General features: G+C 40.9%; 1 protein-coding gene across 1 annotated transcript in view; it reads left to right on the top strand.

Moving 5' to 3' along the window:
* galnt13 (UDP-N-acetyl-alpha-D-galactosamine:polypeptide N-acetylgalactosaminyltransferase 13) overlaps positions 1–11780 on the top strand; it is a 399948-nt gene extending 388168 nt beyond the window's left edge. Inside the window, exon 12 of the mRNA XM_063052267.1 lies at positions 11628–11780. Within this exon, the coding sequence (XP_062908337.1) occupies positions 11628–11768 (141 nt within the window). The 3' untranslated portion in view covers positions 11769–11780. The remainder of the gene's footprint in view (positions 1–11627) is intronic.
* The last annotated feature ends 15812 nt before the right edge of the window (positions 11781–27592 follow it).

Genomic DNA, 27592 nt, shown 5'->3' on the forward strand with positions numbered 1-27592 from the left:
GATGGTAGCAATAAGAAGAGGGTATGTCCTGCGTGATGGGGTCTTTAATGATACATGCCACCTTTGTGAGCCATCGCTCCTTGAAGACATAATGGATCCTGAGAAGGCTATTGCCCATGATGGAGCCAACTGAGTTTACAACTTTCTGCAGTTTGTTTTGATCCTGTGCAGTGCACACCTCCTCACCCTGTACCATGCGGTGGTGCAGCCAGTAAAAATGCTCTCCATATATACCCTATATAGCTCTCCATTTTTTTACATCCATGTACCATTAAAGAGACTCGAAGTATTTATATCCAAGAGTGTATAACAGAAATTAATCAGAATGAGTTTAACATTGCACTAGTTACAATTTGTGGGAAACTTACAAATTCCCACTGTGCTCTTTCTATCACAGCGTTTCCTTATTTTACTCTAAATAGGCCAGGCTCTAAATCTATGTCACCTTGACTGTATTTGCCCAACAGCAGAAATAAATTCTCTCCAAGCACCGCCCCCCCCCCCCCATTCTCTTCCCTAATGCACTAAAACTCTGATAATCAGCAATATAGTTGATGCAAGATCCAGGGGGTTTGGCACATATTATAGGGCCTCTGCCCCTTCCCTCTTCAGTCCTGATGAAGGGTTCCGGCCCGAAACATTGACTCATCGTTTCCACGGATGCTGCCTGACCTGCTGAGTTCCTCCAGCGTGTTGTGAGTCTTGCTTTGATCCTAGCATCTGCAGATTATTTTGTGTTTAAACTGTTGAGGCCAGTTCATTAGCTATGTTTAAAAGGAAGTTAGATATGGCCCTTGTGGCTACAGGGGTCAGGGGGTATGGAGGGAAGGCTGGGTTCTGAGTTGGATGATCAGCCATGATCATAATAAATGGCGGTGCAGGCTCGAAGGGCCGAATGGCCTACTCCTGCACCTATTTTCTATGTTTCTATATAGCCCAGATTTCTATGGGAGGCGAGGGAGGAGATTGCTGGCATTCTGATGGTTTTTTCATCTTTACTGGCAATGGATGATAGTGAAGAAGAACTGCAGAAATAACCCCATTAATCACAGGTGTATAAGCCTAATATCACTGGTAGGGAAGATATTAGAGAAAAAAGTTCTGAGGGGTTTTTTCCTCCCGTCCTGCCGAAGAGTTTCAGCCCAAAACGTCAACTGTACTTTTTTTCCATTGATGCTGCCTGGCCTGCTGAGTTCCTCCAGCATTTTCTGCATGTTGCTCGGACTTCCAGCATCTGCAGATTTTCTCTTGCTTGCTTCTGAGGGCTAGGATTATTGTACACTTAGAAAGGCTGAGGTTAGTCAAAGGTGGTCAGCATTGCTTTCTAAGAGGAAATCCTGTCTGACCAATTCGACTGAATGTTGCAGAAAGGTAACAAAATATGTCAATAGTTCAATGCAGTTGATATAGTCAGCAAGGACTTGTGAAAGGCCTTTGATGGAGTATCATTTGGTAGATTGGTCCAGAGTATATGAGGTCCAGGGCCAGTTGGCAAACTGGATCCAAAATTGCTTTGGTTTTAGGGGCAGAAAGTGATGGTGGAGGTTTTTTTTTGAAAGGCTGTGAACAGTGATGTGCTACAGGGACTGATGCATCTACATTAATGGTTTGGATGTAAATGGAGGTATGATAAATAAGGCAATATTTGATTTTGGTACAGATAGCAAAGAGGATAATCTTAGGTTACTGGAAGATATTGACCAGCTGGTAAAATGGGTAGAACAAATGGCAGATGGAATTTAATACTGATGAGTGCACAATGGTGCATTTTGGCCCAAGGATTTCTGAAGATGCTAACACAACTAGATGGAGTGGTGAAGGCAGCATATAATAGCTGAGTCATAAAACATGAGACTATGGAGGTTATAATACAGATTTATAAACCACTGGAATTCGGCATACAGTTCTGGTCACCTCACTATAGGAAGGATGTGATTACAGTGGAGAGAGTGCAGAGGAGATTCACCAGGATATTGCCTGGCATGGAGGGATGGAGGATTTGATGGAGTTTGGGAACTGGAACACAATTCCTGAGGAGATGGTGGAAGCACGTGGCCTCACAATATTTGAGTACCTGGATGAACACTTGAATTACCAAGGTTATGGTTCAAGTACTGGTAAGTAGAACCAAGTGAGCAATAAGACATGTTTCTGTACTTTGGGTGGCTGGGTGAAGATACATTCCTACCAAAGGAGGTGTAAGGCACTCCTTTCCTCCACTAGCCTGCAGGTCATCCTTGGGCAAGGTGTAACAGCTTGTCCCCCTTCTTACCCTTGCTCCGATCAGGGTCACGTGAAGCCATGAGGGTAGGTGGTGGATGGTTATATAAGCAGCTGGTGTATATCACAAGTCCTGGTTAAGAGAGTCATAGACAAGACCATGATCACCCACGTCATATGACATGGCACATAATGAATCTGCACTTTATGAAGTTCAGTTTGTGTTTCAGGAAAAGGTCTTTTCTCTGAGGGTGGAATATGAAACTCTTGATCGTATGGTGTCATGAAGTTGATCACATTGATACAGTACATTAAATAGGAAGCCAGATTTACAATTACGGAGAGAAAGAATGGAAGGATATACTAGAAGTATAAATGAAATAAATTAGGACAAGACTCTTGGTGGACATAAATATTGGTACAGGTACTTTGCTTTACAATGCATTTTAAACAAAATTACCAATCATGTCTTCCATTAAAACAAGGGTTCCCAACCTTTTTTTAAAAAATACCATCGACAATACCATTAAGCAAGGGGTCCATGGACCCCAAATTGGGAACCACTGCCTTAAAATATATTTTAAATATACCTTAAAATATACATTTACAAAATTTTGTCATCACTTCAGTATCTCATAAGGTACATAGATAGAAACCGTTATTTTCTGGTTCTCTAGGTTTCTGCCACTTTACATTAGTCCTCTGGTTAAACAGATTGGGGGGGAGTGGCTTATTATTTTGCATTCAATGCTGCATTTATTGTCCATTAAGATTTCTATAGTTCAAGATCCAAATACTGATGTTTTTTCTCACTGGGCTTTTGTGAAATCCAGTTCTGCTCCTGAAGTCTGCAGTTCCAAACTCCATTTGCTTGATTTCCTAATGGCTCAAAATTTTGTTGATGTCATGTTATTTGGTCTTGCATCTTCATAGATATGTTTTTGAGTAACGGCCCGAAACATTGCATTTACAGCTCATGTTATTGATGATTTACCTGTACATGCCTTTTGGGATCCTTGAAGCATCATAATCACCCTGATCACAATCCTTCAGTAGTATTTATTCAAAGGAAAATTAATCAAAACTTAACTGCCGAATTACCTTTTTATTTTCTCTCTTTATTAAGTAATTGACCTTCAAGGGAAATGATTCCTCCACCAAATTAAAAATGTAACAAAATAAGGAGAGACAGTGCCATTAGGATTGCAAGTTACAGAGCTTGGGCTTAATGGAAATCTCTTCAGTGCTTCCGTCCTCATCCTTATACAGAATTAAAATTGCTGTTGAATATATTTCCACTCTGATTTAAGTTGTGCAATCCGGGTCATAACTTTCTTTAAAACCATAAACTAATTCCAATCCCACTCTTCTCCCTTAAATCTCAAAAGTTACTGACTATTCTCAGTAGTGGAAACAGTTTCTTCTTGTATACTTAATTAAACCCCATCAAACCTGCTCAACTACTAGTTTATTTTTTCTAATCTAACGAGAACACACCAGGTTTTCATGGCTGTCATATAACAAAAACCCTTTTTATCTTTAGTACCATTCTAGTAAATACCTTCTGCACTGACAATAGAACTTTAACATTCTTCCCAAATTGTTCTGCTCAGAGTTGTACACAATGTTCCAGTTAGGGCCTATCTAGTGACTTAAAAGTTGCAGCATATTTTCCTTAAATTTTATAAAGCCAAATATTCCACATTTGTTTCCCGTGATCTTTTTGCTATTTTGCCTTCTTCAAAAATGTATGTATATACTCATTAATTTTATTTATTTCCTCTTCCCCCCCCCCCTTTTGAATAACTTCTCATTTGTTCTTTTGAAATGCATATTAGATTTTCTGCTGGAAGTTTCACCTGTTATGCCTATTTGCTTTATGGTACTAGAGTATGCCTAGATGATTAAAGCATTGGATCTGTCAAAATCTGATACACATCTGAGATAACAGAGATGACAAAGAATAGGAAATACGAACAGAAAGCACATTTAAAGATGCCAGAGATTCTTTGTTGCATCTTTCTATTGATAGTCCTAATCGTGCTTAAACAGATTTAAGGTTACATATGCATGGAATTGTACCTTGAATTACACCCAGTTTCTAAGCATATTTCATGACCAATTGAAATTGACTTTGAAACGGCACAAACCTAATACATGCTAATGTAAATCAATACATAGCTAGCTGTTAATAGACATTATAAAGATTCTAGAATTGGGATGTTGGTTCAGAAAGTCATGGGGTCATTTAAAGCAGCAGTTCCAAACTTTTTTTAATGCTATGGACCCCTACCATTAACCAGAGGGTTTGTGGGCCCAGGTTAGGAAGCCCTGATTTAAAATGACTTGAAACTTGCTCAGTGTCATTAGTATGTGCTTTACACCAGTGAACCTTATGCAAGCAGTTTTGGGCTTTCACAGGGTAGGTTGCAATTGTAACGTTGCCCGTGAGTGCAAAGTTTTGCATTTTGGTGAAATTGTGCACTCCCTCTCCAATTCCATACTGTTATGGTCAAAATGGCAAATTTCACTTTGTATTTGATGTTAGTGATAGTTGCAACACCAATAATTATTGTTTCTGGGTCTCTGAAGAGTTATTTAAAAATCTCCAAAATACATAATGTAATTTGCTTATTCATGTCTTGGGGATTCAAAATGTCATTGACTCAGCATTTTCAGTCTCAGATTGACATTCTAGTTAGCAACATAGGAATTCAAATGACTTCTTTAATATAAGCACCTCCTGATTGATTTAAAACAACTCATCTTAGACTGCATCTGCAGGAGACGACCCAGGATCTGCAGATTTCCATAACTTTCTAAAAATTTTATAACATTTTACAAGCTTAAATAACAGATGTAAATGTAACTCAAGTACCCCAGTATGTTGAAACAGAACATTATTGCCTTATCACTGAGCAGCAAAATTCCCAATGTTCCATTTCATTGAAGAGTGGCTTGATTTTTTTCATAAAAGATTGGTCATATGATTGGCTGACAATGAATAGTGCCATAAAAGTTAAAACTACAATAAATTAAAAATGGTGGTCAGAATCTTAACATTAACAAATTGCAAAGTGTTAAGATACAAGTGGTAACATCTACTAGCAGTCTTTTCCCAGAGCTGGATAGTAGGCATTAAATTTTATTAAAGAAGCACTAACAGATCTTTCCTTAGGATTCATGTTAATCCAAAATCTACGCAAACTTTGCAACTAAAATTTACCTACCAGAAAGTGTCGTATATTGGTCCATCTTTAAGTCAAACAGAAATATCTCAATACCACCAGTGCTTCCACATTTGACTATCACTTTCTGATAAACTAAAGGCAAGAAAGCACATCATCAGTAGTTTCTAAAACCACCTGCCCTGTATGATTGTCTTACTCACAGACTTTTCTAGTTGTCTCATGCCAAAAATATCTATTTGTTCAGTAGACGCTTTAATTACTATGGCAATGGACCTGTATTTCTAATTACTACTTGCTTCACTGGGTCCTAGTAGTCTTATCTTGTACTTCTGTTACCAGATCGGATTTACTTAGTGGGGTGTAAATACAGTAGTTTACATGAAGCTTTTATAATGTATATGTTCAAATTAACCTTGCAGGCCATGTCCCTGCATCAGACACTTCAAAAAGTAGAGTTTAAGGAACATGAAAGAAAATTAGATAAGGGGAAAGATACAATTGCTTTCTTCTGCAAATTTTCCTCTATTATAAAAGTTGTTAGATCTTAGTAAACAGATTATTAAGTATTTTCTGTGCAGCTCACTTTCTGGAAATTTTAGGAGACAATTTGATCACAATATCACTACATTCTGAGAAGGAATCAAAAAATGTTCAGGTATTTGTCTATTGATAAAAATGATCGTCTTTCTCACAATACACCTGGATTTGTAGTACAGACGTGCCTTTGGTGTTCAGGCACAGTTGGTATATTTGGTACTCTTTAAAAACAAATCAGTGGATTAGATTCTGGTCAGTGGATTTGGCCTGAAGCCAAGCCTCAGAGCCTGTGATGCCAGACTAATGACAGGGCCCCGCATGCAGAAGTGTGCGGCCTGTGGAAACTGAGGCCCTGCCCTCTGAAAGGACATTTTACAAATAGCTGCTTTTGAACTGTTTTAGATGTCTTGGAAGGACATTCAGAAATACTTATACAAAGAAACATTGAATTTAACATTTTTTGCATTACGAACCTTTCATCAGAACTGGCCAGTTCTTTCTCCCTTGACAGTTGCTTCCTGGCATATAGAGTGTTGAGTGGATTCCCTTCGGTCAAATTTCGATTAATTGCAATATTTTGTATCTCACAGTTCCAGTATTATTTCACTTCTCAATCTATGTTCATCTTTTCCAAATAGATCATTTGTAGTTAAAATTCTTCCTCGCTCTCATTCAGCCAGCATCACTACCACTTGCATCAATCATTTTGTCCTTTCTCCCCACCCTAACATGGACATCCCTTTTATTGATGTCTGCAGCTTAAAACGTGAATTTCTATGTTTTCCTAGTTCTGATCTGACATATTAACTGTTTCTCTCTAAACAGATGTTATCGGAACGACAGACTCTTCCCAGTGTTTTAGTTTTAGTTTTAAGTTTTGGATTTCCAGCATTTGCAGTTTTTATTCTTTTTCCACCAAGGGGATGGTCTATATTCAGGAAGCTGTCCTGCCAGAAAGCCAGGTGTCTAAAAGAAATAGAGGTATGGATTCTCAGTAGTTGATGGGGTCACAGTTTAATAATCCATTCCTGAAGACGGCACTTCCAGCCGTGCAGCACTCACTCGGTCTCTCACTGGAGCATCAGTGTAAATTTTTCTGTTCTGAATCTCTCAACGTGGATTTGAAACCACAAACTTCAGTTTTAAGTTCCCAGTGATACATATTGGGATAATTCCACGAATGTATGCTTTTGGCACACAGCTTTGTTTTCCAATCATTTCACATCTGGAAAAAATAGATGTAGAGAAAAATGGGATTTGAAGCGTATTAATTAACATACTTCTTAAGCTCCTTTGAGACGTGTAGACAGAGAAAGAGCAAACATTGACTTATCATCCATTCAGAACCACAGTGCACTTGACACAAATCAAAACAGTTCTAATGTGCATCTAAAAATTGCTTAAATCATTTTTTGTGGTCTAGCTATCTTGATTCTGAAACATGTTAGAAATATCGGAAATCCTTGCTAGTGCTGTGTTAGAACAATAACCATTAAATATTAGTATTTTGAAATTGTATATATAAATTTTACCTTGTATACATTTCAGGTAAGTGTATCATCTTTATATTTAATTGTATATGGATGATGAATGACTCAGACATTACACTTCAAGTGTCAGATTGATTTTCTTGGGTCAAGGGTTGTGTGGATTAGGTAGCAAAATTGAGTTCATGACCATGTTCTTACTTGAAGAGTCTGAGGGCCTGCATTCGTGTGGACTCCACTAATTGCAGTGATATTTTGATACTTTCTGAAAAATCTGAGATCACTTTTTGGAGTGGAAAACTAAAATAAGAGAACAAATTCAGTTCAGAATGCAGTTAGGTATTATTGCTGTAGCATAGCAGATGAAACTTCCTGCTGCAGTTAAAAAGGCTCCAAATATAACCTTTAACTTGCCATTTCAAGTACTGTAAAGCTGAGATGAAAAATTCTGCTACTACTTCATCTGTCAGCTTGATATTAGCACATTGAACAGTACAGGCCCTTCAGTGCAGAACCTTTTAACCTACTCCAACATAGTGCTCCATGTTTCTTTCATCCATGTGCCTCTGTAAGAGTCTCTTAAATGTCCCTAGTATGTCTGTCCCTATGTTAAAAGAAAACCTACTGCACCTTTGATATCCCCGCTATATGTACCTCCAATCACCTAAAACGCATCTCCCGGTGTATTAGCCATTGCCACCCTAGGAAAATGGCGCTGGCTGTCCACTCTATCTATGCTTCTTATCTTATACACATCTGTTAAGCCTCCTCCCATCATCCTCTGCTTCCAGGAGAAAATCCCTAGCTCACTCAATCTTTCCTCATAAGACATGTGCTAATTGAGACAGCATCTTCTGCATCCTCTCTAACACTTCCACATCCTTCCCATAATGAGGTGACCAGAATTGAAGACAATACTTAGAGCTGTAATATTACCTTGTGACTCTTGAACTCAGTCGCCCAGCTAATAAAGGCCAACATACCACATGCCTACTGAACCATCCATCAATGCTTGGCAACCTTAAAGGATCCCTGGATTGAACTCCATCTGCCAGCTTTCAGCCCAGCTCTGCATCCTGTCAATGTCCAGATGCCTTCTACACCATTCACAACACCACTAACCTTCGTGTCATCTGCAAACTTGCACACTTCCACTTTGTCATCTAAATTGTTTATAAAAAGAACAGGGGTCCCAGAGCAGGTCCCTGTGGAATACCACTAGTCACGGACCTCCAGGCAGAATATGATCCATCTGCTACCACCCTCTGTCTTCTGTTAGCAAGACAATTCTGAATCCAAGCAGCCAAGTTTCCCTGAATCCCCTGCCTCCTGACTTTCTGAATGAGCCCACCACAAGGAACCTTGTTGACCGCCTTAAACACCACATCCACCTTCATCAATTTGTTTTATTACTTTCTTAAAAAAGTCAGTCAGGCTCGCAAGGCATGACCTGCCTCTCATAAAGCCATGCTAATATTTCTAATCAGACGATGCTCTCTAAATGCTTGTATGTCCCATCTCTAAGAACCCTCTCTCGCATTTTATCCATCACTGATGTAAGACTCACTGGATTATTCCTTTTACCTTTCTTGAAGAGAGGCAAAAGGAAATCCCTCATTTTTCTGTTACTACTCCTGTGGCTCATGAGGATGCAAAGATATATGCCTATGGTGCAACAATCTCTTCCCTCGCTTTCAGTAGTAACCTGGGGTGTATCCCATATGGTGCGAGAGACATTTTTATTTATTGATTTAGTGATAGAGTGTGGTAACTGGGCCTTCCAGCCCAAAGAGTTTGTGCCTCCGGTTACACCCATGTGACGACTGGAACACAGGACATTGACTAGTACAGCACAGCACGGGCTCTTCGGCTCATGATGTTGTGCCAACATTTTCACCTGCTCCAAGGTCAATCTAACCCTTGCCACCCACATCGCCCTCCACTTCTCTTTGATCCATGTACCTGTCCAAGAGTCTCTGAAATGACCCTAATGGATCTGCCTCTACCACCAGCACTGGCAGACACACCAATCCCTGTGTTAAAATAAAACTTCCAATCACCTTAAAATTATGCCCCCTCGCAGTCAAAATTTTTGCCTTAGGAAAACGTCTCTGGCTGTCCACTCTGTCTGTGCCTCTTATCAGCTTATATACGAGGGGTGATTGATAAGTTAATGGCCTAAGGTAGAAGGAGTCAGATTTAGAAAACCTAGCACATTTTTTCAACATAGTCCCCTCCTACATTTACACAATTACTCCAGCGGTTATGGAGCATACGGATCTTGGACCTCCACAAAGTGTCCACAGCATGGGTGATTGATAAGTTTGTGGCCTACAGTAGAAGGTGATGAGTTATACAGCTCTTGTTACAGGCACATGCAGTTCAACTCTTTGAGTGATTATGCAGAAAGTTTGAAGTTAATAACTCATCTCCTTCTACCCTAGGCCACGAACTTATCAATCACCCCTCATACTTCATCAAATATATCACCTAACTCGTATGTCTTCGGAGTGTGGGAGGAAATCTCACATTCACAGGGAGAATGGACAAACACCTTATAGACAGCAGAAGTGAAACCATGTTGTTGATGCTGTAATAGCATTACGCTAGCATACCCACTGCCATACCACCTGCAATATATCTTATTTATTCTAATCTTCTCCAAATGTTACAACACTGTCTTTCTCAACCTCATCAAGCTGCAGCACATTAGCCTGTAAGAATACTTGCTTCTTTTTCCTGACTAAATGTTCTACCTTTCTTGTCAAGCATGATTCCTTCACCTACCGTCTTTCCCCGGCCTCAATGGGACCAACCCCACATAAGTGTTCGCTAAACAACTTGCACATTTTTTTAAAATTAAGAGTTACAGCGTTGAACAGGTCCTTCCAGCACAACGAGCTGCACCACTCAGCAACCCACCTATTTAACCCTAGCCTCATCACAGAGACAGTTAGCAATAACCAATTAACCGGTAAGTCTTTAGACTGTGGGAGGAAACCTAGGCACCCGGAGGAAACCCACGTGCTCACGGGGAGGACGTACAAACTTAAAGAGGACGCTGGGATTGAACTCTGTATTCTGATGCTCCACCTTGTAGTAGTGTCAAGCTAACAGCTAAGCTACCTTTGTGCCCCAAACCCTATTTCTTTTGTACATTTCTCAGAGTACGTCAGTTCCTAGTTTACATTCCCAAGCACTTGCTTTCTGCCATCATAATTAGCCTTCCCCCAATTAAATACTTCCCCATACTATCAGCTCCTATCCTTATCTAAGGCTATGCCAAATGTCAGGGAGTTGTGGTTATTTGTCTCTGAAATGATAGACCACCATGAGGTCTGTCACCTGACCAGGTTCATTGCCTAGTATGGCTTCTAGTTCGCTTGTCCACATATTGTGTCAGGAATCCTTCCTGGACACACCTAAAACCCTATGGCCCATCTTTTCCTCTTGCACTAAGGAGGTGCCAATGAATATTATGAAAATTGAAGTCACCCATGTCAACAAAGCTGTTATTTTTGCACTTTTCCAAAATCTTGCCTACTGATTTGCTTATCAGTGACCCTGTTGCTATTGGAAGGCCTATGGAATACTCCCAGTACAGTGATTGCTTCCTTTCTGTTTCTGACTCCCACTTACACTGATTCTGTAGACAATCTCCCCTGCTGTGATACCATCCCTGATTATTAATCTCATTCCCACCCTTTTTACCTCTTTCCTTGTCCCTTTTGAAACGTCTAAAGCCCAGAACATTGCAGCAGAAATTCCAACCCTATTTCCTGATCTATCTTGGCTCTTAGGCTAATGACAGCCAATTTTGAAATCTCACGTTTCAATTATATCCAGGATTTTTGACCAACGTCTTCCAGCCCTTCACTCAGATCTATACTCATTAATATACACATTCATTTTTGAATAGCTCCACCACTGATGCCACTCCTTCAGCTTTCTGGACTAAAAATTATGAAACTTCCTCCTTAATCATTTTGACAATTGCTAAAATTTCCTTGTTTAATCAAGCATTTGGCCATGTATCAGTCAATCTTTTTGTTGTTCAGTACCAAATGTCAACCCTCCTTTCAAGTTCCTTGTGACTTTGTTAAATGCACTGTAATGAATTTAGTTAGTTTAATGGAGATTTTACATCTTCTCAGCTCATTGGTTGTTTCTTCTTTCTATTTCCATCCGCCAGAGACTTACACTACGGCACGTAAATAGTAACCAGTGTCTGGATGAGCCATCTGAGGAAGATAAAATGGTTCCTACCATGAGGGACTGCAGTGGAATCCGATCACAACAGTGGCTGCTCCGCAACATGACTCTGAGTGCTTGAGGGAGGAAGAAACTTCATGGATCAATTCCATTGGCGTTCCAACTTTTAATACAAAATCCACAATGAACTCCTGGCTGTTGATGGTCCTGAGTGACTAAAACAAATTTTGGAAGCTTTTTGTCTGAGTGGTTGAAAGCCTATTAGGCATTGCTCATATCTCAATATGGCATGTCATGTGCCCACACTTAATTTGCATTTACTTTGGGAGAAAGCACATCGCAATCTATAAATAGCATGATGCGTGCTGTTGCTAATACTATAAAACACTTGAAATGAATCAGTTGACTTAAATCCTCAGTCTTCTAAGGAAATGTACTGAAAATCAGATTACCCAATAATGTCATTACAGATTCACCCAGGAAAGACTATGTGGTCAGATGCCTTAAAAATAATAGTTCAAATAAATTAAACGTATTTTTGAGAGCAAAAATGAAATCTAATTACTGTTAAAATGTTTGAATCAATCCTTAAATTAAGTCAACATCTTGTTTGCTTCCTTGCTTACACTACTGATTTATTGTGACAATACATTATCAAGAAATATAACAATATCATAGTGATTTAACGATAGAGTTGTTACAATTCACAGTCCATTGCTGAACTTATCAAATATTCAAAGTAGTATAGAAAACAGTTCAAATTGCATCTCAATATCAATTAAATATCAGAAACTACTTACTGAGAATATTCAAACAGCAGAGCATAGATTATTGGATGAGAAAATATCAGAATATATTGTTGACTGTTTTATATTTTTAGCGAGATCCCTATTTGGAGGTTGTAAATGTTAGCATTTACCAACAATTTTTAACATTAATTTACAATTTTGAAATAACGTAAGAATTTTAGATGAATAAAATGTTATACAAGTGAATACTGATGGGTCAACATACTGCAGATATTTTAAGTGACATTATTAGCAATAGATATTAAGTGAAATAATCCTTATTTTGTTTGATGCTACTTTAAGTCTAAATTTGGGATGTTTATGATGTAACTGGCTTCATCTTTGTTTAGAGTTGGTTGAAAACAAAGGGAATAATGCTGCTTCAAGCTATAAAGCATGAATAGGACCACTTAGTACCACACCACAACTAGGAAACCCTGGCCAGTATTCATAACATTTTTACTTGGTTGCTTCTTCGGGAATATGCTCAAGATGCTGTTGCATACTTTGCTGTAAATTAAGCTATTTGTACATTTTTTGTAGAAATTAAATTATATGAAAAATCAAAATGGTTTTAATCTTTAACATGTAACAAATTATATAGAATGCTTATAGAACACAACTACTACTGATCTCTTGCATTTCATTCTGCGTCCCTCTTCCTATCCTCTCCCCTTTCCTCCCCCTCAATTTCACTGATTGCCCCTTATACTTCTGCAGGTTCACCTGTCAGTCCTCATGGAACAAGACACTCACCCTAGTAATGTTGCCAATATGTGCCACACCAGTGGTTGGAAACACATCATATCAAACCAATTTGCACATGATACTTCAGGTGTGCCTCGCCAAACTCCAGTTAAATTGGAGAACTGCATATTACTTTTATTCTACAACCCTTTTTCACTAAAGGACAACATAGTATTCATCTTATAAATTGCTTCCATTAATTGCATTCTTAATGCAATTAGTCACTAGATCCCACCATACATAATCATTTACTATATACCATTTATTTCTCTCAACAAAGGGAACAGTTCACCTTTTTGCACAGATTATGCACAGGTACCAGGGTCAGGGATGTCGTGGATTGGGTTCACAGCATTCTAAATGGAGTGGGTGAGCAGCCACAAGTCTTTGTACATATTGGCAGCAAAGATGTCGTTAGGAAAAGGGAGGAGATCTTGAAAAGAGAATTTAGGGAGCTAGTTAGAACCTCCATGAAAAGCAGAATCTCCATGGTGGTAATCTCTGGATTGCTGCCTGTGCCATGTGGCATACGAGGGTAAAAACAGGATGATTTGGAAGATGAATGCATGGCCAAGGATCTGGTGCAGGGGGCAAGGGTTCAACTTTATGAATCATTGGGATCTCTTTTGGGGAAGGCATGACATGTACAAAAGGGATGGATTACACCTGAACCCAAGGGAGACCAATATCCTTGCGGGCAGGTTTGCTAGAACTGTTGGGGGTTTAAACTAATTTGGCAGGGGGATGGGAACTGGACTGATAGGGCTGAGGATGGGGCAGTTGGTGTACAAGCATAGGTACTGTATAGTGAGACTGTCAGAAAGGACAGGCAGATGGGGCAAAATTTCAGTCAGTGGGATGGGTTGCAGTGCAACAGGAACAAAAACGAAAAGGGTAATGAATACAGGACTGAAGGTACTGTATTTGAATGCATGGAGTATACGTAATAGAAACATAGAAACATAGAAAATAGGTGCAGGAGTAGGCCATTCGGCCCTTCGAGCCTGCACCGCCATTTATTATGATCATGGCTGATCATCCAACTCAGAACCCAGCCTTCCCTCCATACCCCCTGACCCCTGTAGCCACAAGGGCCATATCTAACTTCCTTTTAAACATAGCTAATGAACTGGCCTCAACAGTTTGCTGTGGCAGAGAATTCCACAGATTCACCACTCTCTGTGTGAAGAAGTTTTTCCTAACCTCGGTCCTAAAAGGCTTCCCCTCTATCCTCAAACTGTGACCCCTCGTTCTAGACCTCCCCAACATCGGGAACAATCTTCCTGCATCTAGCCTGTCCAATCCCTTTAGGATCTTATACGTTTCAATCAGATCCCCCCTCAATCTTCTAAATTCCAACGAGTACAAGCCCAGTTCATCCAGTCTTTCTTCATATGAAAGACCTGCCATCCCAGGAATCAATCTGGTGAACCTTCTTTGTACTCCCTCTATGGCAAAGATGTCTTTCCTCAGATTAGGGGACCAAAACTGCACACAATACTCCAGGTGTGGTCTCACCAAGGCCTTGTACAACTGCAGTAGTACCTCCCTGCTCCTGTACTCGAATCCTCTCGCTATAAATGCCAGCATACCGTTCGCCTTTTTCACCGCCTGCTGTACCTGCATGCCCACTTTCAATGACTGGTGTATAATGACACCCAGGTCTCGTTGCACCTCCCCTTTTCCTAATCGGCCACCATTCAGATAATAATCTGTTTTCCTATTTTTGCCACCAAAGTGGATAACTTCACATTTATCCACATTAAATTGCATCTGCCATGAGTTTGCCCACTCACCCAACCTATCCAAGTCACCCTGCATCCTCTTAGCATCCTCCTCACTGCTAACACTGCCACCCAGCTTCGTGTCATCCGCAAACTTGGAGATGCTGCATTTAATTCCCTCATCCAAGTCATTAATATATATTGTAAACAACTGGGGTCCCAGCACTGAGCCTTGCGGTACCCCACTAGTCACCGCCTGCCATTCTGAAAAGGTCCCGTTTATTCCCACTCTTTGCTTCCTGTCTGCTAACCAATTCTCCACCCACACCAATACCTTACCCCCAATACCGTGTGCTTTAAGTTTGCACACTAATCTCCTATGTGGGACCTTGTCAAAAGCCTTTTGAAAATCCAAATATACCACATCCACTGGTTCTCCCCTATCCACTCTACTAGTTACATCCTCAAAAAATTCTATGAGATTCGTCAGACATGATTTTCCTTTCACAAATCCATGCTGACTTTGTCCGATCATTTCACCGCTTTCCAAATGTGCTGTTATCACATCCTTGATAACTGACTCCAGCAGTTTCCCCACCACCGACGTTAGGCTAACCGGCCTATAATTCCCCGGTTTCTCTCTCCCTCCTTTTTTAAAAAGTGGGGTTACATTAGCCACCCTCCAATCCTCAGGAACTAGTCCAGAATCTAACGAGTTTTGAAAAATTATCACTAATGCATCCACTATTTCTTGGGCCACTTCCTTAAGCACTCTGGGATGCAGACCATCTGGCCCTGGGGATTTATCTGCCTTCAATCCCTTCAATTTACCTAACACCACTTCCCTACTAACATGTATTTCGCTCAGTTCCTCCATCTCACTGGACCCTCTGTCCCTTACTATTTCTGGAAGATTATTTATGTCCTCCTTAGTGAAGACAGAACCAAAGTAATTATTCAATTGGTCTGCCATGTCCTTGCTCCCCATAATCAATTCACCTGTTTCTGTTTGCAGGGGACCTACATTTGTCTTTATCAGTCTTTTCCTTTTTACATATCTATAAAAGCTTTTACAGTCCGTTTTTATGTTCTCTGCCAGTTTTCTCTCATAATCTTTTTTCCCCTTCCTAATTAAGCCCTTTGTCCTCCTCTGCTGAACTCTGAATTTCTCCCAGTCCTCAGGTGAGCCACTTTCTCTGGCTAATTTGTATGCTACTTCTTTGGAATTGATACTATCCCTAATTTCTCTTGTCAGCCACGGGTGCACTACCTTCCTTGATTTATTCTTTTGCCAAACTGGGATGAACAATTGTTGTAGTTCATCCATGCAACCTTTAAATGCCTGCCATTGCATATCCACCGTCAATCCTTGAAGTGTCATTTGCCAGTCTATCTTAGCTAATTCATGTCTCATACCTTCAAAGTTACCCCTCTTTAAGTTCAGAACCTTTGTTTCTGAATTAACTACGTCACTCTCCATGTTAATGAAGAATTCCACCATATTATGGTCACTCTTACCCAAGGGGCCTCTCACGACAAGATCGCTAATTAACCCTTCCTCATTGCTCAAAACCCAGTCCAGAATAGCCTGCTCTCTAGTCGGTTCCTCGACATGTTGGTTCAAAAAACCATCCCGCATACATTCCAAGAAATCCTCTTCCTCAGCACCTTTACCAATTTGGTTCACCTAGTCTACATGTAGATTGAAGTCACCCATTATAACTGCTGTTCCTTTATTGCACACATTTCTAATTTCCTGTTTAATACCATCTCCGACCTCACTACTACTGTTAGGTGGCCTGTACACAACTCCCACCAGCGTCTTCTGCCCCTTAGTGTTACGCAGCTCTACCCATATCGATTCCACATCTTCCCGGCTTATGTCCTTCCTTTCTATTGCGTTAATCTCTTTTTTAACCAGCAACGCCACCCCACCTCCCCTTCCTTCATGTCTATCCCTCCTGAATATTGAATATCCCTGAACGTTGAGCTCCCATCCCTGGTCACCCTGGAGCCATGTCTCTGTGATCCCAACTATATCATAATCATTAATAACAATCTGCACTTTCAATTCATCCACCTTATTACGAATGCTCCTTGCATTGACACATAAAGCCTTCAGGCACTCTTTTACAACTCTCTTAGCCCTTTTTAATGCTTGCCCTGGATTTGTCGGCCTGCCACTTTTACTTTTCCCCTTTGTACTTTTTGCTTCTACGCTCACTTTACACCCCTCTGTCTCTCTGCACTGGTTCCCATCCCTCTGTTGTGAACTAACCTCCTCACACCTAGCCGCTTTAATTTGATTCCCACCCCCCAACCATGCTAGTTTAAAGTCACCTCAGTAGCCCCCGCTAATCTCCCTGCCAGGATATTGGTCCCCCGAGGATTTAAGTGTAACCCGTCCTTTTTGTACAGGTCACACCTGCGCCAAAAGAGGTCCCAATGATCCAAAAACTTGAATCCCTGCCCCCTGCTCCAATCCCTCAGCCACGCATTTATCCTCCACCTCATCGCATGAGGTAGATGAGATAGATGATCTTGTAGCACAGTTGGAGATTGGCAGGTATGATGTGGGCTTCACTGAGTTGTGGCTGAAAGAAGTTTATAGTTGGGAACTTAACGTACAAGGATAAACATTGTATCAAAAGGACAGGCAGGTAGAGAGGGTTGCTGAAATGAAATCAAATCCTTAAAAAGAGGTACATAAGATTGGAAGATGTAGAATCAATGTGGGTATCGTTAAGAAACTACAATTGTAAGAAGACCCTGGTGGGAGTTATGTTCAGACCTCTGAACAGTAGCCAGGATGTGGGGTAGAAATTATAGCCTGAAGTGCGAGGGTGTCAGAGGACAGAAGTGAGTGCAGTTGTTATTACTAGGGAGGAGGTGCTTGGGAAGCTGAAAGGTCTGAATGCAGATAAATCACCTGGACCAGGTGGACTACACCACAGGGTTCCTAAAGAGGTAGCTGAAGAGACTGTGAAGGCAGTTCAAGGATCACTAGATTCTGGCATAGTTCTGTAGGACTGAAAAACTGCAAATGTCACACACTCTTCAAGAAGGGAGAGAGGCAGAAGTAAAGAAATTACAGGCTAGTTAGCCTAACTTTAGTGGTTGGGAAGATGTAGAGGTCAATTGTTAAGGATGAGGCTTTGGGGTATTTGGATGAACATGGTAAAATGGGGCAAAGTCAGCATGGTTCCCTGAAGGGAAAAGCTTGCCTACCAAATCTGTTGCAATTCTATGAGGAAATAACAAGCAAGATAGACAAAGGAGAATTGGTAGACATTGTGTGCTTGGATTTTCAAAGAGCCTTTGACCAGGTGCCACACAAGGCTGCTTAGCAAGATAAAAGCCAATGGTATTACGAGAAAGATAGTAGCATGGTTAGAGCATTGGCTGATTGGCAGGAGGCAAAGAGTGGTAATAAAGGATCCTTTTGTGATTGGCTGCCGGTGATTAGTGGTGTACCACAGGGTTTTGGATTTGTATGTTTTTTTTTACATCATATAGCAATGATTTTGATAACAGAATTGATTGCTTTGTGGCCAAGTTTGCAGGCTATACATAGATAGATGGAGAGCCAGATAGTGTTGAGGAAACAGGGAGGTTGCAGAAGGATTTGCACAGATTAGGAGAATGGGCAAAGAAACAGCAGATGGAATACAGTGTCGTGAAGTGTATGGTCATGCACTTTGATAAAAAGAACGAAAGCATAGACTATTTTCTAAATGGGAGAAAATTCAAATATCGGAGGTGCAAAGGGACTTGGGATTCCTTGTGCAGGCTTCCCTAGAGATTAATTTACAGGTTGAGTCGGTGGTGAGGAAGGCAAATGCAATGTTAGCATTCATTTCGAGAAGCTTAGCATATAAAAATAATGCTAAGGCTTTATAACGCACCAATTAGGCCTCACTTGGTGTATTGTGAGTAATATTGGGCCCCTTATCAAGGAAAGGATGTGCTGACATTGGAAAGGGTTCAAAGGAGGTCGCTCTGGGTCAGTACTCATTGGAATTCAGATAAATGGGCATCTCATTGAAACCTATTGAATGTTATCATCATAGCTTGTCACACCAGACAGCCAGCCACTCTAGTGTTGTTTGGTATTGAATGTTGAAAGGATTAGATAGAGTGAATGTGGCGAGGACATTTCCTGTAGAGGGTGCAGCCTCAGAACAGGGGGACATCTATTTAGAAATGAGATGGGGAGGCATTTCCTCAGCCAGAGGGTGGTGAATATGTAGAATTTGCTGCCACTGGCAGCTGTGGAGGCCAGGTCATTGAGTGTATCTATGGCGGAGGTTGATAGGTGCAGAATGGGATTGAGAGGGAAATGGATTACCCATGATCCAATGGCAGAGCAGGTTCAAAGGCCCAAATATCCTATCCTATCAAATGCTCCTGTCTTATTTTCTTTATGTTTTAATATTTACCTACCAACAACTTACCCTCTCCCTTTCCATTCTTTTTGTTACCGAATGTAAAACAAACTGGCCTGCAGTGGTTACTATCTCCAGTTTAATAGTTAACACCAATCAGCCACTTCTCTCTCTCCTGTTACATAGCCAATGTTCGATACATCACTAAAATGTGATCCACTTTTAACACTTTCACCTAGACCCATCAACACCTCTCAGAAGTGGGGCACAAGGACTAAAATAGAAGCAACATTGTGAAATCAGGTCTTTCCATTCTCTGGATACTGCTGCAAGCAGGAACGACAAAAGGTTTTCCCACAAGCTGTCCCTTATCAGATCTAAATCTTCTTTCATTTTCACTTTGTTATTTATCTTGCACAGCATTGATGCTGCTTGCCCGACTGTTTGCACTACATATTACAGGCACATACTGGTAGTTCAACTTCAACAATCAATTAAAAAGCATGAACATACATTCAAATATGACCCGAGATGAGAATTAAACCCCATTCTAATGTAAATGTACAAATTTTACTTTTACTAAATCCAATTAATCTTGTGTCAATTAGCTCTTTAGAAAAAAGTAGCTTGATAAATATCAAGTGATGGGGTTCGACAAAGTGATATGGATAGAAATGATCAAGAACTCTGGAAAATAATTATTCTTACATAGAGATTATTCTTACCTAGAAATAACATAAAAAGTTTTTTTAAAAAAAAGCTGAACAAGCAGCAGCTGTGAAAGGAAAGAATGAACAACCAATAACCATACCTAGCACTTACTTGTGTCCACACGGCACCAGAATATGTGGGTCCCAGATCGGCCTCTGCACCCACCCGAGGAGCCACCAATAGACAGAACATCATAATCAACTCAGGTGATCACACACCTACTAAAAAAAAGTCATACCAAGGATAATGATGAATTAGCAAGTTTCATGCATGGTTAATATTCTGCCGACTCACTCAGTCTTTCAATGCAGACTCAATCTTGGGAGAAATAAGGGAGAGAAATTCAGCAGGGCTAAAGATTTCCCCATTCTATCAGCTTCTCATATTTAAATTCTTCTTGGCCGCATAAGCACAGATGTGTCAAATGAACTTTTTACACCAGTCTTCAGAATGGAGGGTACTTCATGTATCTGCAAGATAATATGTACATCGGTCAATTACAAATAACATGGAGGAACATTTAAAGATCCTAACCATGGGATTAAGTTTTACAGAAACACATAGGGCTAAAGATGAACATAAGTAACTGGGACCTGATGGCCTGCACCCAAGGAATGGCTGCAGAAATAATGGACTCAATCATTGAAAAATGTGCAATGCCCATTGGATTCTGGGAAGATACCAGAAGACTGGAATGCGGCCAAGGTGTTTCCCTTGTTCAAAAACGAAGTAAGAAATTGGTTAACATATTACATAGATCCTGAAACTGGAGTCATAAGTAGACAAGGTGGTGAATAAGATTTTTGAACACACAGGCCTTCATTAATCATTCAGCAAAGTAGCTGGGATGCTACGTTGCAAATGTACAAGGCACAAGTGAGTCAACACTTGGATAAGTGGTTCCATGGTTCCATTTAATATCAGAGAATATGTACAGTATATAACCTAAAATTCTTACTCTCTGCAGACATCCACAAAACAGAAGAAAAACCCCAAAGAATGAATGACAGGAAAATGTTAGAACCCCAAAGCCTGCTGCTCCCCCTCCCAATCAGAAACAGCAGCAAAGTATCAACCTCCCCCCCACCACCAGTCTCAACAAAAGCATCAGCCCCCACCTCCCAGCATGCAAGCAATAGCAAAGCCCTTAAAGAGACCATGATCTGGAGTCCATCAAAAACCACCATTCATCCCAACAGATCAACGTGCCACAGGCACTCTCTCTCTCTAATGAGGGAATGAGAGGTATTGCTTCTGCTACAGCGAGAGACGAGACCAACAGTTCACTGTTTCAATGTTACGGTCTGCAGAGTCACTTATTTCAACAGCAGCATAGACTGCCATCTTGATGTTCCAATCTCCTGCGATGCTTCGGGTCATCCACAGGGCTACAGCCTGAAGGTGCACGTCTTCCAGGCTGCTCCTTGAAATAGGGTAGGGTATTTCCCTTAGAGTATAGAGACTGAAAGGTGACCTTATTGACATATAATAATCACAAGAAGCATTAATAGGGTGAATGCTCTCAGTCTTTTTCTCAGGATTGGGGAATCAAACACTAAAGAGCATGGGTTTTAAGTGGCAACTTTTATTTAAGGTAGATTTTTGTGTGTATGTGGAAAACACTGCTTTAGGAAGTGGTTGAAACAGGTACAATAACAAATGTAAAAAGATAATTGGACAGGTACACAGAGAGGAAAGGGTAAGGAGGTTATGGCTAAGTACCAGCTTTGATAGAGTACATTAGTCAGCAAAAGGAACTGTTTTCATGTTGTATGACTAAGATATTAGGGTCAGTAATCAAAGAGGAAATAACTAATTATTTAGGTAAGCCAAATATAATCAGATTTTGAGTTCTACATTCCTTCTGCATCAAATTCCATCATCTGCTGTCCTTTAACTCCATCTACCATCTCCCAGTCTATTGCTAAATTCACTTTTCCCTCCTTCATCTGCCTATCACTTATCTACCTATCCTGGATATCTACCTATCTACCTATCCAGGTGTATCCTGGATACACCTATCACTTGCCAACTCTTGTACCCTCCCATCCCTTCCCCTCCCCTCACCTCATACTTTTGGTGCAGATGAAAGCTTTCAACCCAAAATGTCAACTGTCCAATGCCTGACCCATTGGGTGCCTCCAGCAGTCTGTTTTTATTTTGCTAATAATATCCTGACCTTGAAATGTTTAATTTCCTTTCTTTAAGAGACAGTTTGTTTTTATGACATCTGGGCAGTTTTATGTTCAGATTTAATTGAGAATGGCTTTGTAATCCTTCAATATGTTACTTGATTTAAATTTGAATTCAAACTTGTGATTCATCCAGGTTTATGGATAACTGCAGAAAATACTATCTATTTATTGAGGATTTTCAGCATTTCTGGGTTTTTTTTGTTCACCTTAAGTATCACTGCGCTATGCAGTATCAATTCTTTCCATTTGGTTCCCCAATGCCTGGAGGTGTAAAACAACATCTATATTCATGGGGCCAAGTCAAGAGTGCAAACCTTATTTTTTACTGTTATGTGCAGCAGATGGTGGCAACACAACCAAAGCAGTGGTTCTGATCAATATCATTGCGACGATATTCAGGAAGCTGCTATGTCGAAGTAGAATGGTTAATGCTGATGAATACTCACACCATCCTCACCTATCAGATCACAGATTGTTTATTAAAGTAGGAAGTCTGTGGGACAGCAATCAAAAGTTCTTTGAGATTGTGGAAAGCAAGCAAGCAAGCAAAATCCAGGTGGAATTTCTGCCTTGATGTTAATTTTCTCATTGGCTGAGCCATTATCAAGTATGACATTGTGCTTTTCTATCTTAATGTTCAATAATTAACTCCCCATCTGAAAGGCAAGCAGTCAGATACATATTGACAAAAATCACACACAAAATGCTGGAGGAACTTTGGAGGCCAGGCAGCGTCTATGGAAAAGAGGGAACAGTCGACCAGCGCAGAAATAGTCCATCATTTTCAGTGTTTATGAAATTAGCTCAGTATCTGGAGTGTGAAAATAATATTGCATATCTACTCTTAATAAAACACAGCATTAATGTGAAACCTAGCATAATTGCTATTCTAGTTTGAATACACACCTCAGTTAGATACACACCTCAGTTAGAAAAGAAAGAAATACCAAAGATGTAGTATAATCTAAAATTATGCTACGAGAGTGTTGGATGGGACAGCTTACTCCATGTTACAGTTTATTTATTTATTTACTTGCTTACTTTCCAATAATAAATCAGGATAAAAACTGAATTAATTTATGACTCATGCAGTATAGTTGCTGACAAGCAGCCATTTAGAAATTTGCTGCAATTAGAACATAGAACATTACAGCACAGTACAGACTCTTCGGCGCACAATGCTAGGCCAACCAGTTAACCTACTCTGAGATGGTTACCTTTAATCAGGGAATGAGCAGAGTTTACAACCTGAAATTCTTACTCTTCACAGACATCCAAGAAACTTAACAGCATAAATCACAGTGATCCTTCACTCCCCAATGAACTCCACACCTTTTATGCACTTCTTGAAAGGGAGAATAACTCTACTCTTGTGCGAATCCATACAACATCTGATGAGACTCTTTGATTTCTATCTCGGAGTCCAACATAAGAGCTTCCTTCAAGCGGGTGAATCATCACAAAGTGTCAGGCCCTAATGGCGTACCTGGCAAGATTCTGAAAATGTGTGTCAACCAACTAGCTGAAGTATACAAGGATGCTGCAGTTGGAGATTCCCACCTGTTACAAAAGGCCAGGAAGGTAGGGTGACCTGCCTCAATGACTATGGCTTGGTAGCATTCACATCTACTGTGATGAAGTACTTTGAACATTTGGCCATGGCTAGAATTAACTCTTGCCTGGGCAAAGACTTGGATCCACAGCAGTGGATGCAATCTCACTGTCTCTTCACTTGGCTTTGGAGCACCTAGACAACAGTAATACTAACCCCAAGCTGCTGTTTATCAATTACAATTTGTTATCTAACATCATCATCCCCTCAGAACAAACGAATGAGTTTCAAAACCTGTCCCTCTGCACCTCACTCTGCAACTGGATCCTTGACTTTCTGGTAGGGAGACCTCAGTCAGTGCGGATCAGAAATAACATCTACTCCTCACTGGCAATCAACACTGTGTTTAGCCTACTGCTCTACTCTCTTTACATCCATGACTGTGTGGTTAGGCACAGCTCAGACACTATCTATAAATCTGCTGATCATTCAACTGTTGTCAGAATTTCAGATGGCAACGAGGAGGTGTACAGGACAGGAAGAGTTTGGCTGCTTGAGTGGTGTTACAACGACAACCTTAGGACCAGGGAACTGATTGTGGGACATCAGGACAGCACACACCAGTCCTCAGTGAGGGTGCAGCAGTGGAAAGGGGGAGCCTCAAGTTGCGTCAATATTTCAGGGGATCATTCCTGGGCCCAAATCATTGATGCAATCATAAAGGAGCCAAGCAAGTGGTTTTACTTCATTAGGAGTTTGAAGAGATTTGGCACGTAACCGAACACTCTAACCGATTTCCAGTTAGATGGAAAGTATTCTGACTGGTTGCATCACTTCTTGGTATGGAGCCTTCAGTGCCCAGAAACAAATGAGGCTGCAGAGGGTTGGCTCCAACACAGACAGAACCCTCACCACATGGAGGACATCTTCAAAAAGCAGCATCAAACACCCTCACCAACCAGGACATGCCCTCTTCTCATTACTTCTATCAGAGGGGAGGGACAAGAGCCTTAAGGCTGTCACTCAACATTTTAGAATCAGTTTCTTCCTCTTCGCCAACTGATTTCTGAACAGTCCATGAACTCATAAATACTACCTCACTATTCCTCTTTGGCAGTATTTATTTATTTATAACTTACAGTAATTTTGTGTCCTGTGTTATGTTTTGTAACTTCAAAACATTAAACTAATTCAAAGGAATGCATAGAAGTTACAAATTGTGGGTCCAACTTCCTGTTTACTTAGAGCGAGGCACTCACATATCACACTCACACACACACACATATATATATACATACACACACACACAAGATTACTCAAATATTACATAAATATTAAATACACATCTTGCACTGTACTACTGTTGTAAAATAATTAACTTTATGACATACAGTGTTAGGGATCTGGAGCTGTAGCTTGATGACCTACTGCTTATCAGGGAAAGTGAAGAGGTGATAGACAGGAGCTACAGGGAGGTAGTCATCCCTAGGCTACAGGGGTCAGAAAACTGGGTCACTGTCAGGAGAGGGAAGGAAAATGCCCAGATAGTGGAGAGCACCCCTGTGGCTGCCCCCCTCAGCAACAAGTATATCGTTTTGGATGCTGTTGAGGGGGATGACCTGACAGGGGACAGCCACAGAGACCGAGTCTCTAGCACTGAGCCTGGCACTGTTGTGCAGGAGGGAAGGAGGGAGAAGAGGAATGCGGTAGTCGTGGGGGATTCCATAGTCAGAGGAACAGCCAGGAGATTCTGTGAGCCTGATAGAGATACCCGGATGGTGTGTTGCCTCCCAGATGCCAGGGTACGGGATGTCTCGGATTGGGTCCAGAATATTCTGAAGGGGGAGGGTGAGCAGTCAGCTGTTTTGGTACTTGTTGGTACCAATGACATAGATAGGAAAAGGGAGGAGGTCCTGAAGAGAGATTTCCGGGAGTTAGGAAGGAAGCTGAGAAGCAGGACCTCCAGGGTAGTAATCTCAGGATTGCTACCTGTGCCATCTGCTAGCGAGGGCAAGAATACTAGGATCCAGCAGATGAATGTGTGGCTGAGAGACTAGTGTAGGGGGCAGGGCTTCAGATTCTTGGATCATTGGGATCTCTTCTGGGGGAAATATGACCTGCTCAAAAAGGACGGGTTACACCTGAACCCGAAGGGGACCAATATCCTGGTGAGAAGGTTTAATAGAGCTGTTTGGGAGGGTTTAAACTAATTTGGCAGGGGGATGGGAACCAGAATGATAGAGCAGAGGAAGGGAAAATAGAAATAAATCTAGTAGACATTCTACTAGATAGTGAGCAGTAAAGATGTCAGGAAGGACAGGCAGGTGATGGGGCAAATTTACAGCCATTGGGATGAGTTGCAGTGCAATCAAAGCAAAAAGTACCAAATACTGGACTTAAGATGTTAAACTTAAATGCACGCAGCCTAAGGAATAAGGTGGATGATCTTGTCGTACAGCTACAGATTGGCAGGTATGATATTTTGGCCATCACTGAGACGTGGCTAAACGATGCATGTCTCTGGGAGCTGAACATCCAAGGATACACAGTGTATTGGAAGGATAGGCAGGTAGGCAGAGGGGATGGCGTGGCTTTGTTGATGTGAAATGATATTAAATCATTAGAAAGAGGTGACATAGGATCGGAAGGTGTTGAATCTTTATGGGTTGAGCTAAGAAATTGCAGGGGTAAAAGGACCCTGATGGCAGTTATATACAGGCCTCCCAACAGCTGCAGTGATGTGGACTACAAATTACAGCAGGAAATAGAAAAGGCTTGACAGAAGGGAAGTGGTATGATAATTGTGGGGGATTTTAACATGCGAGTGGATTGGGAAAATCAGGTTGGCACTGGATCTCAAGAGAGAGAATTTGTAGAATGTCTGCGAGATGGCTTTTTAGAACAGCTTGTTGTTGAGCCCACTAGGGGATCGGCTGTACTGGATTGGGTATTGTGTAATGAACCGGAGGTGATTAGAGAGATTGGGGTGAAGGAATCCTTAGGAGGCAGTGATCATAACATGATTGAGTTTACTGTGAAATTTGAGAAAGAGAAGCTGAAATCCGATATGTCGGTATTTAAGTGGAGTAAAGGAAATTACAGTGGCATGAGAGAGGAACTGGCCAAAGTTGACTGGAAAGGGACACTAGCGGGAAGGATGGCAGAGCAGCAGTGGCTGGAGTTTATGCGAGAAGTGAGGAGGGTGCAAGACAGGTATATTCCAAAAAAGAAGGAATTTTCGAATGGAAAAAGGATGCAACCATGGCTGACAAGAGAAATCAAAGCCAAAGTTAAAGCAAAGGAGAGAGCATACAAGGAAGCAAAAATTAGTGGGAAGACAGAGGACTGGGAAGTTTTTAAAAGCTTACAAAAGGAATCTAAGAAGGTCATTAAGAGGGAAAAGATGAACTATGAAAGGAAGCGAGCAAATAATATCAAAGAGGATACTAAAAACTTTTTCAAGTACTGGATATAAAGAGTAAAGGACAGGTGAGAACAGATATAGGACTGGTAGAAAATGATGCTGGAGAAATTGTAATGGGAGATAAGGAGATGGTGGAGGAACTGAATGTGTATTTTGCATCAGTCTTCACTGAGAAAGACATCAGCAGTATACCAGACACTCAAGGGTGGCAGGGAAGAGAAGTGTGCGCAGTCACAATTACGACAGAGGAAGTACTCAGGAAGCTGAATAGTCTAACGGTAGATAAATCTCCTGGACCACATGGAATGCACCCTCATGTTCTGAAGGAAGTAGCTGTGGAGATTGTGGAGGCATTAGCAATGATCTTTCAAAAGTCAATAGATTCTGGCATGGTTCCGGAGGACTGGAAGATTGCAAAT

The sequence above is a fragment of the Mobula hypostoma genome, chromosome 6 (genome assembly GCF_963921235.1).
Source record: "Mobula hypostoma chromosome 6, sMobHyp1.1, whole genome shotgun sequence".
Taxonomy (NCBI): Eukaryota; Metazoa; Chordata; class Chondrichthyes; order Myliobatiformes; family Myliobatidae; genus Mobula; species Mobula hypostoma.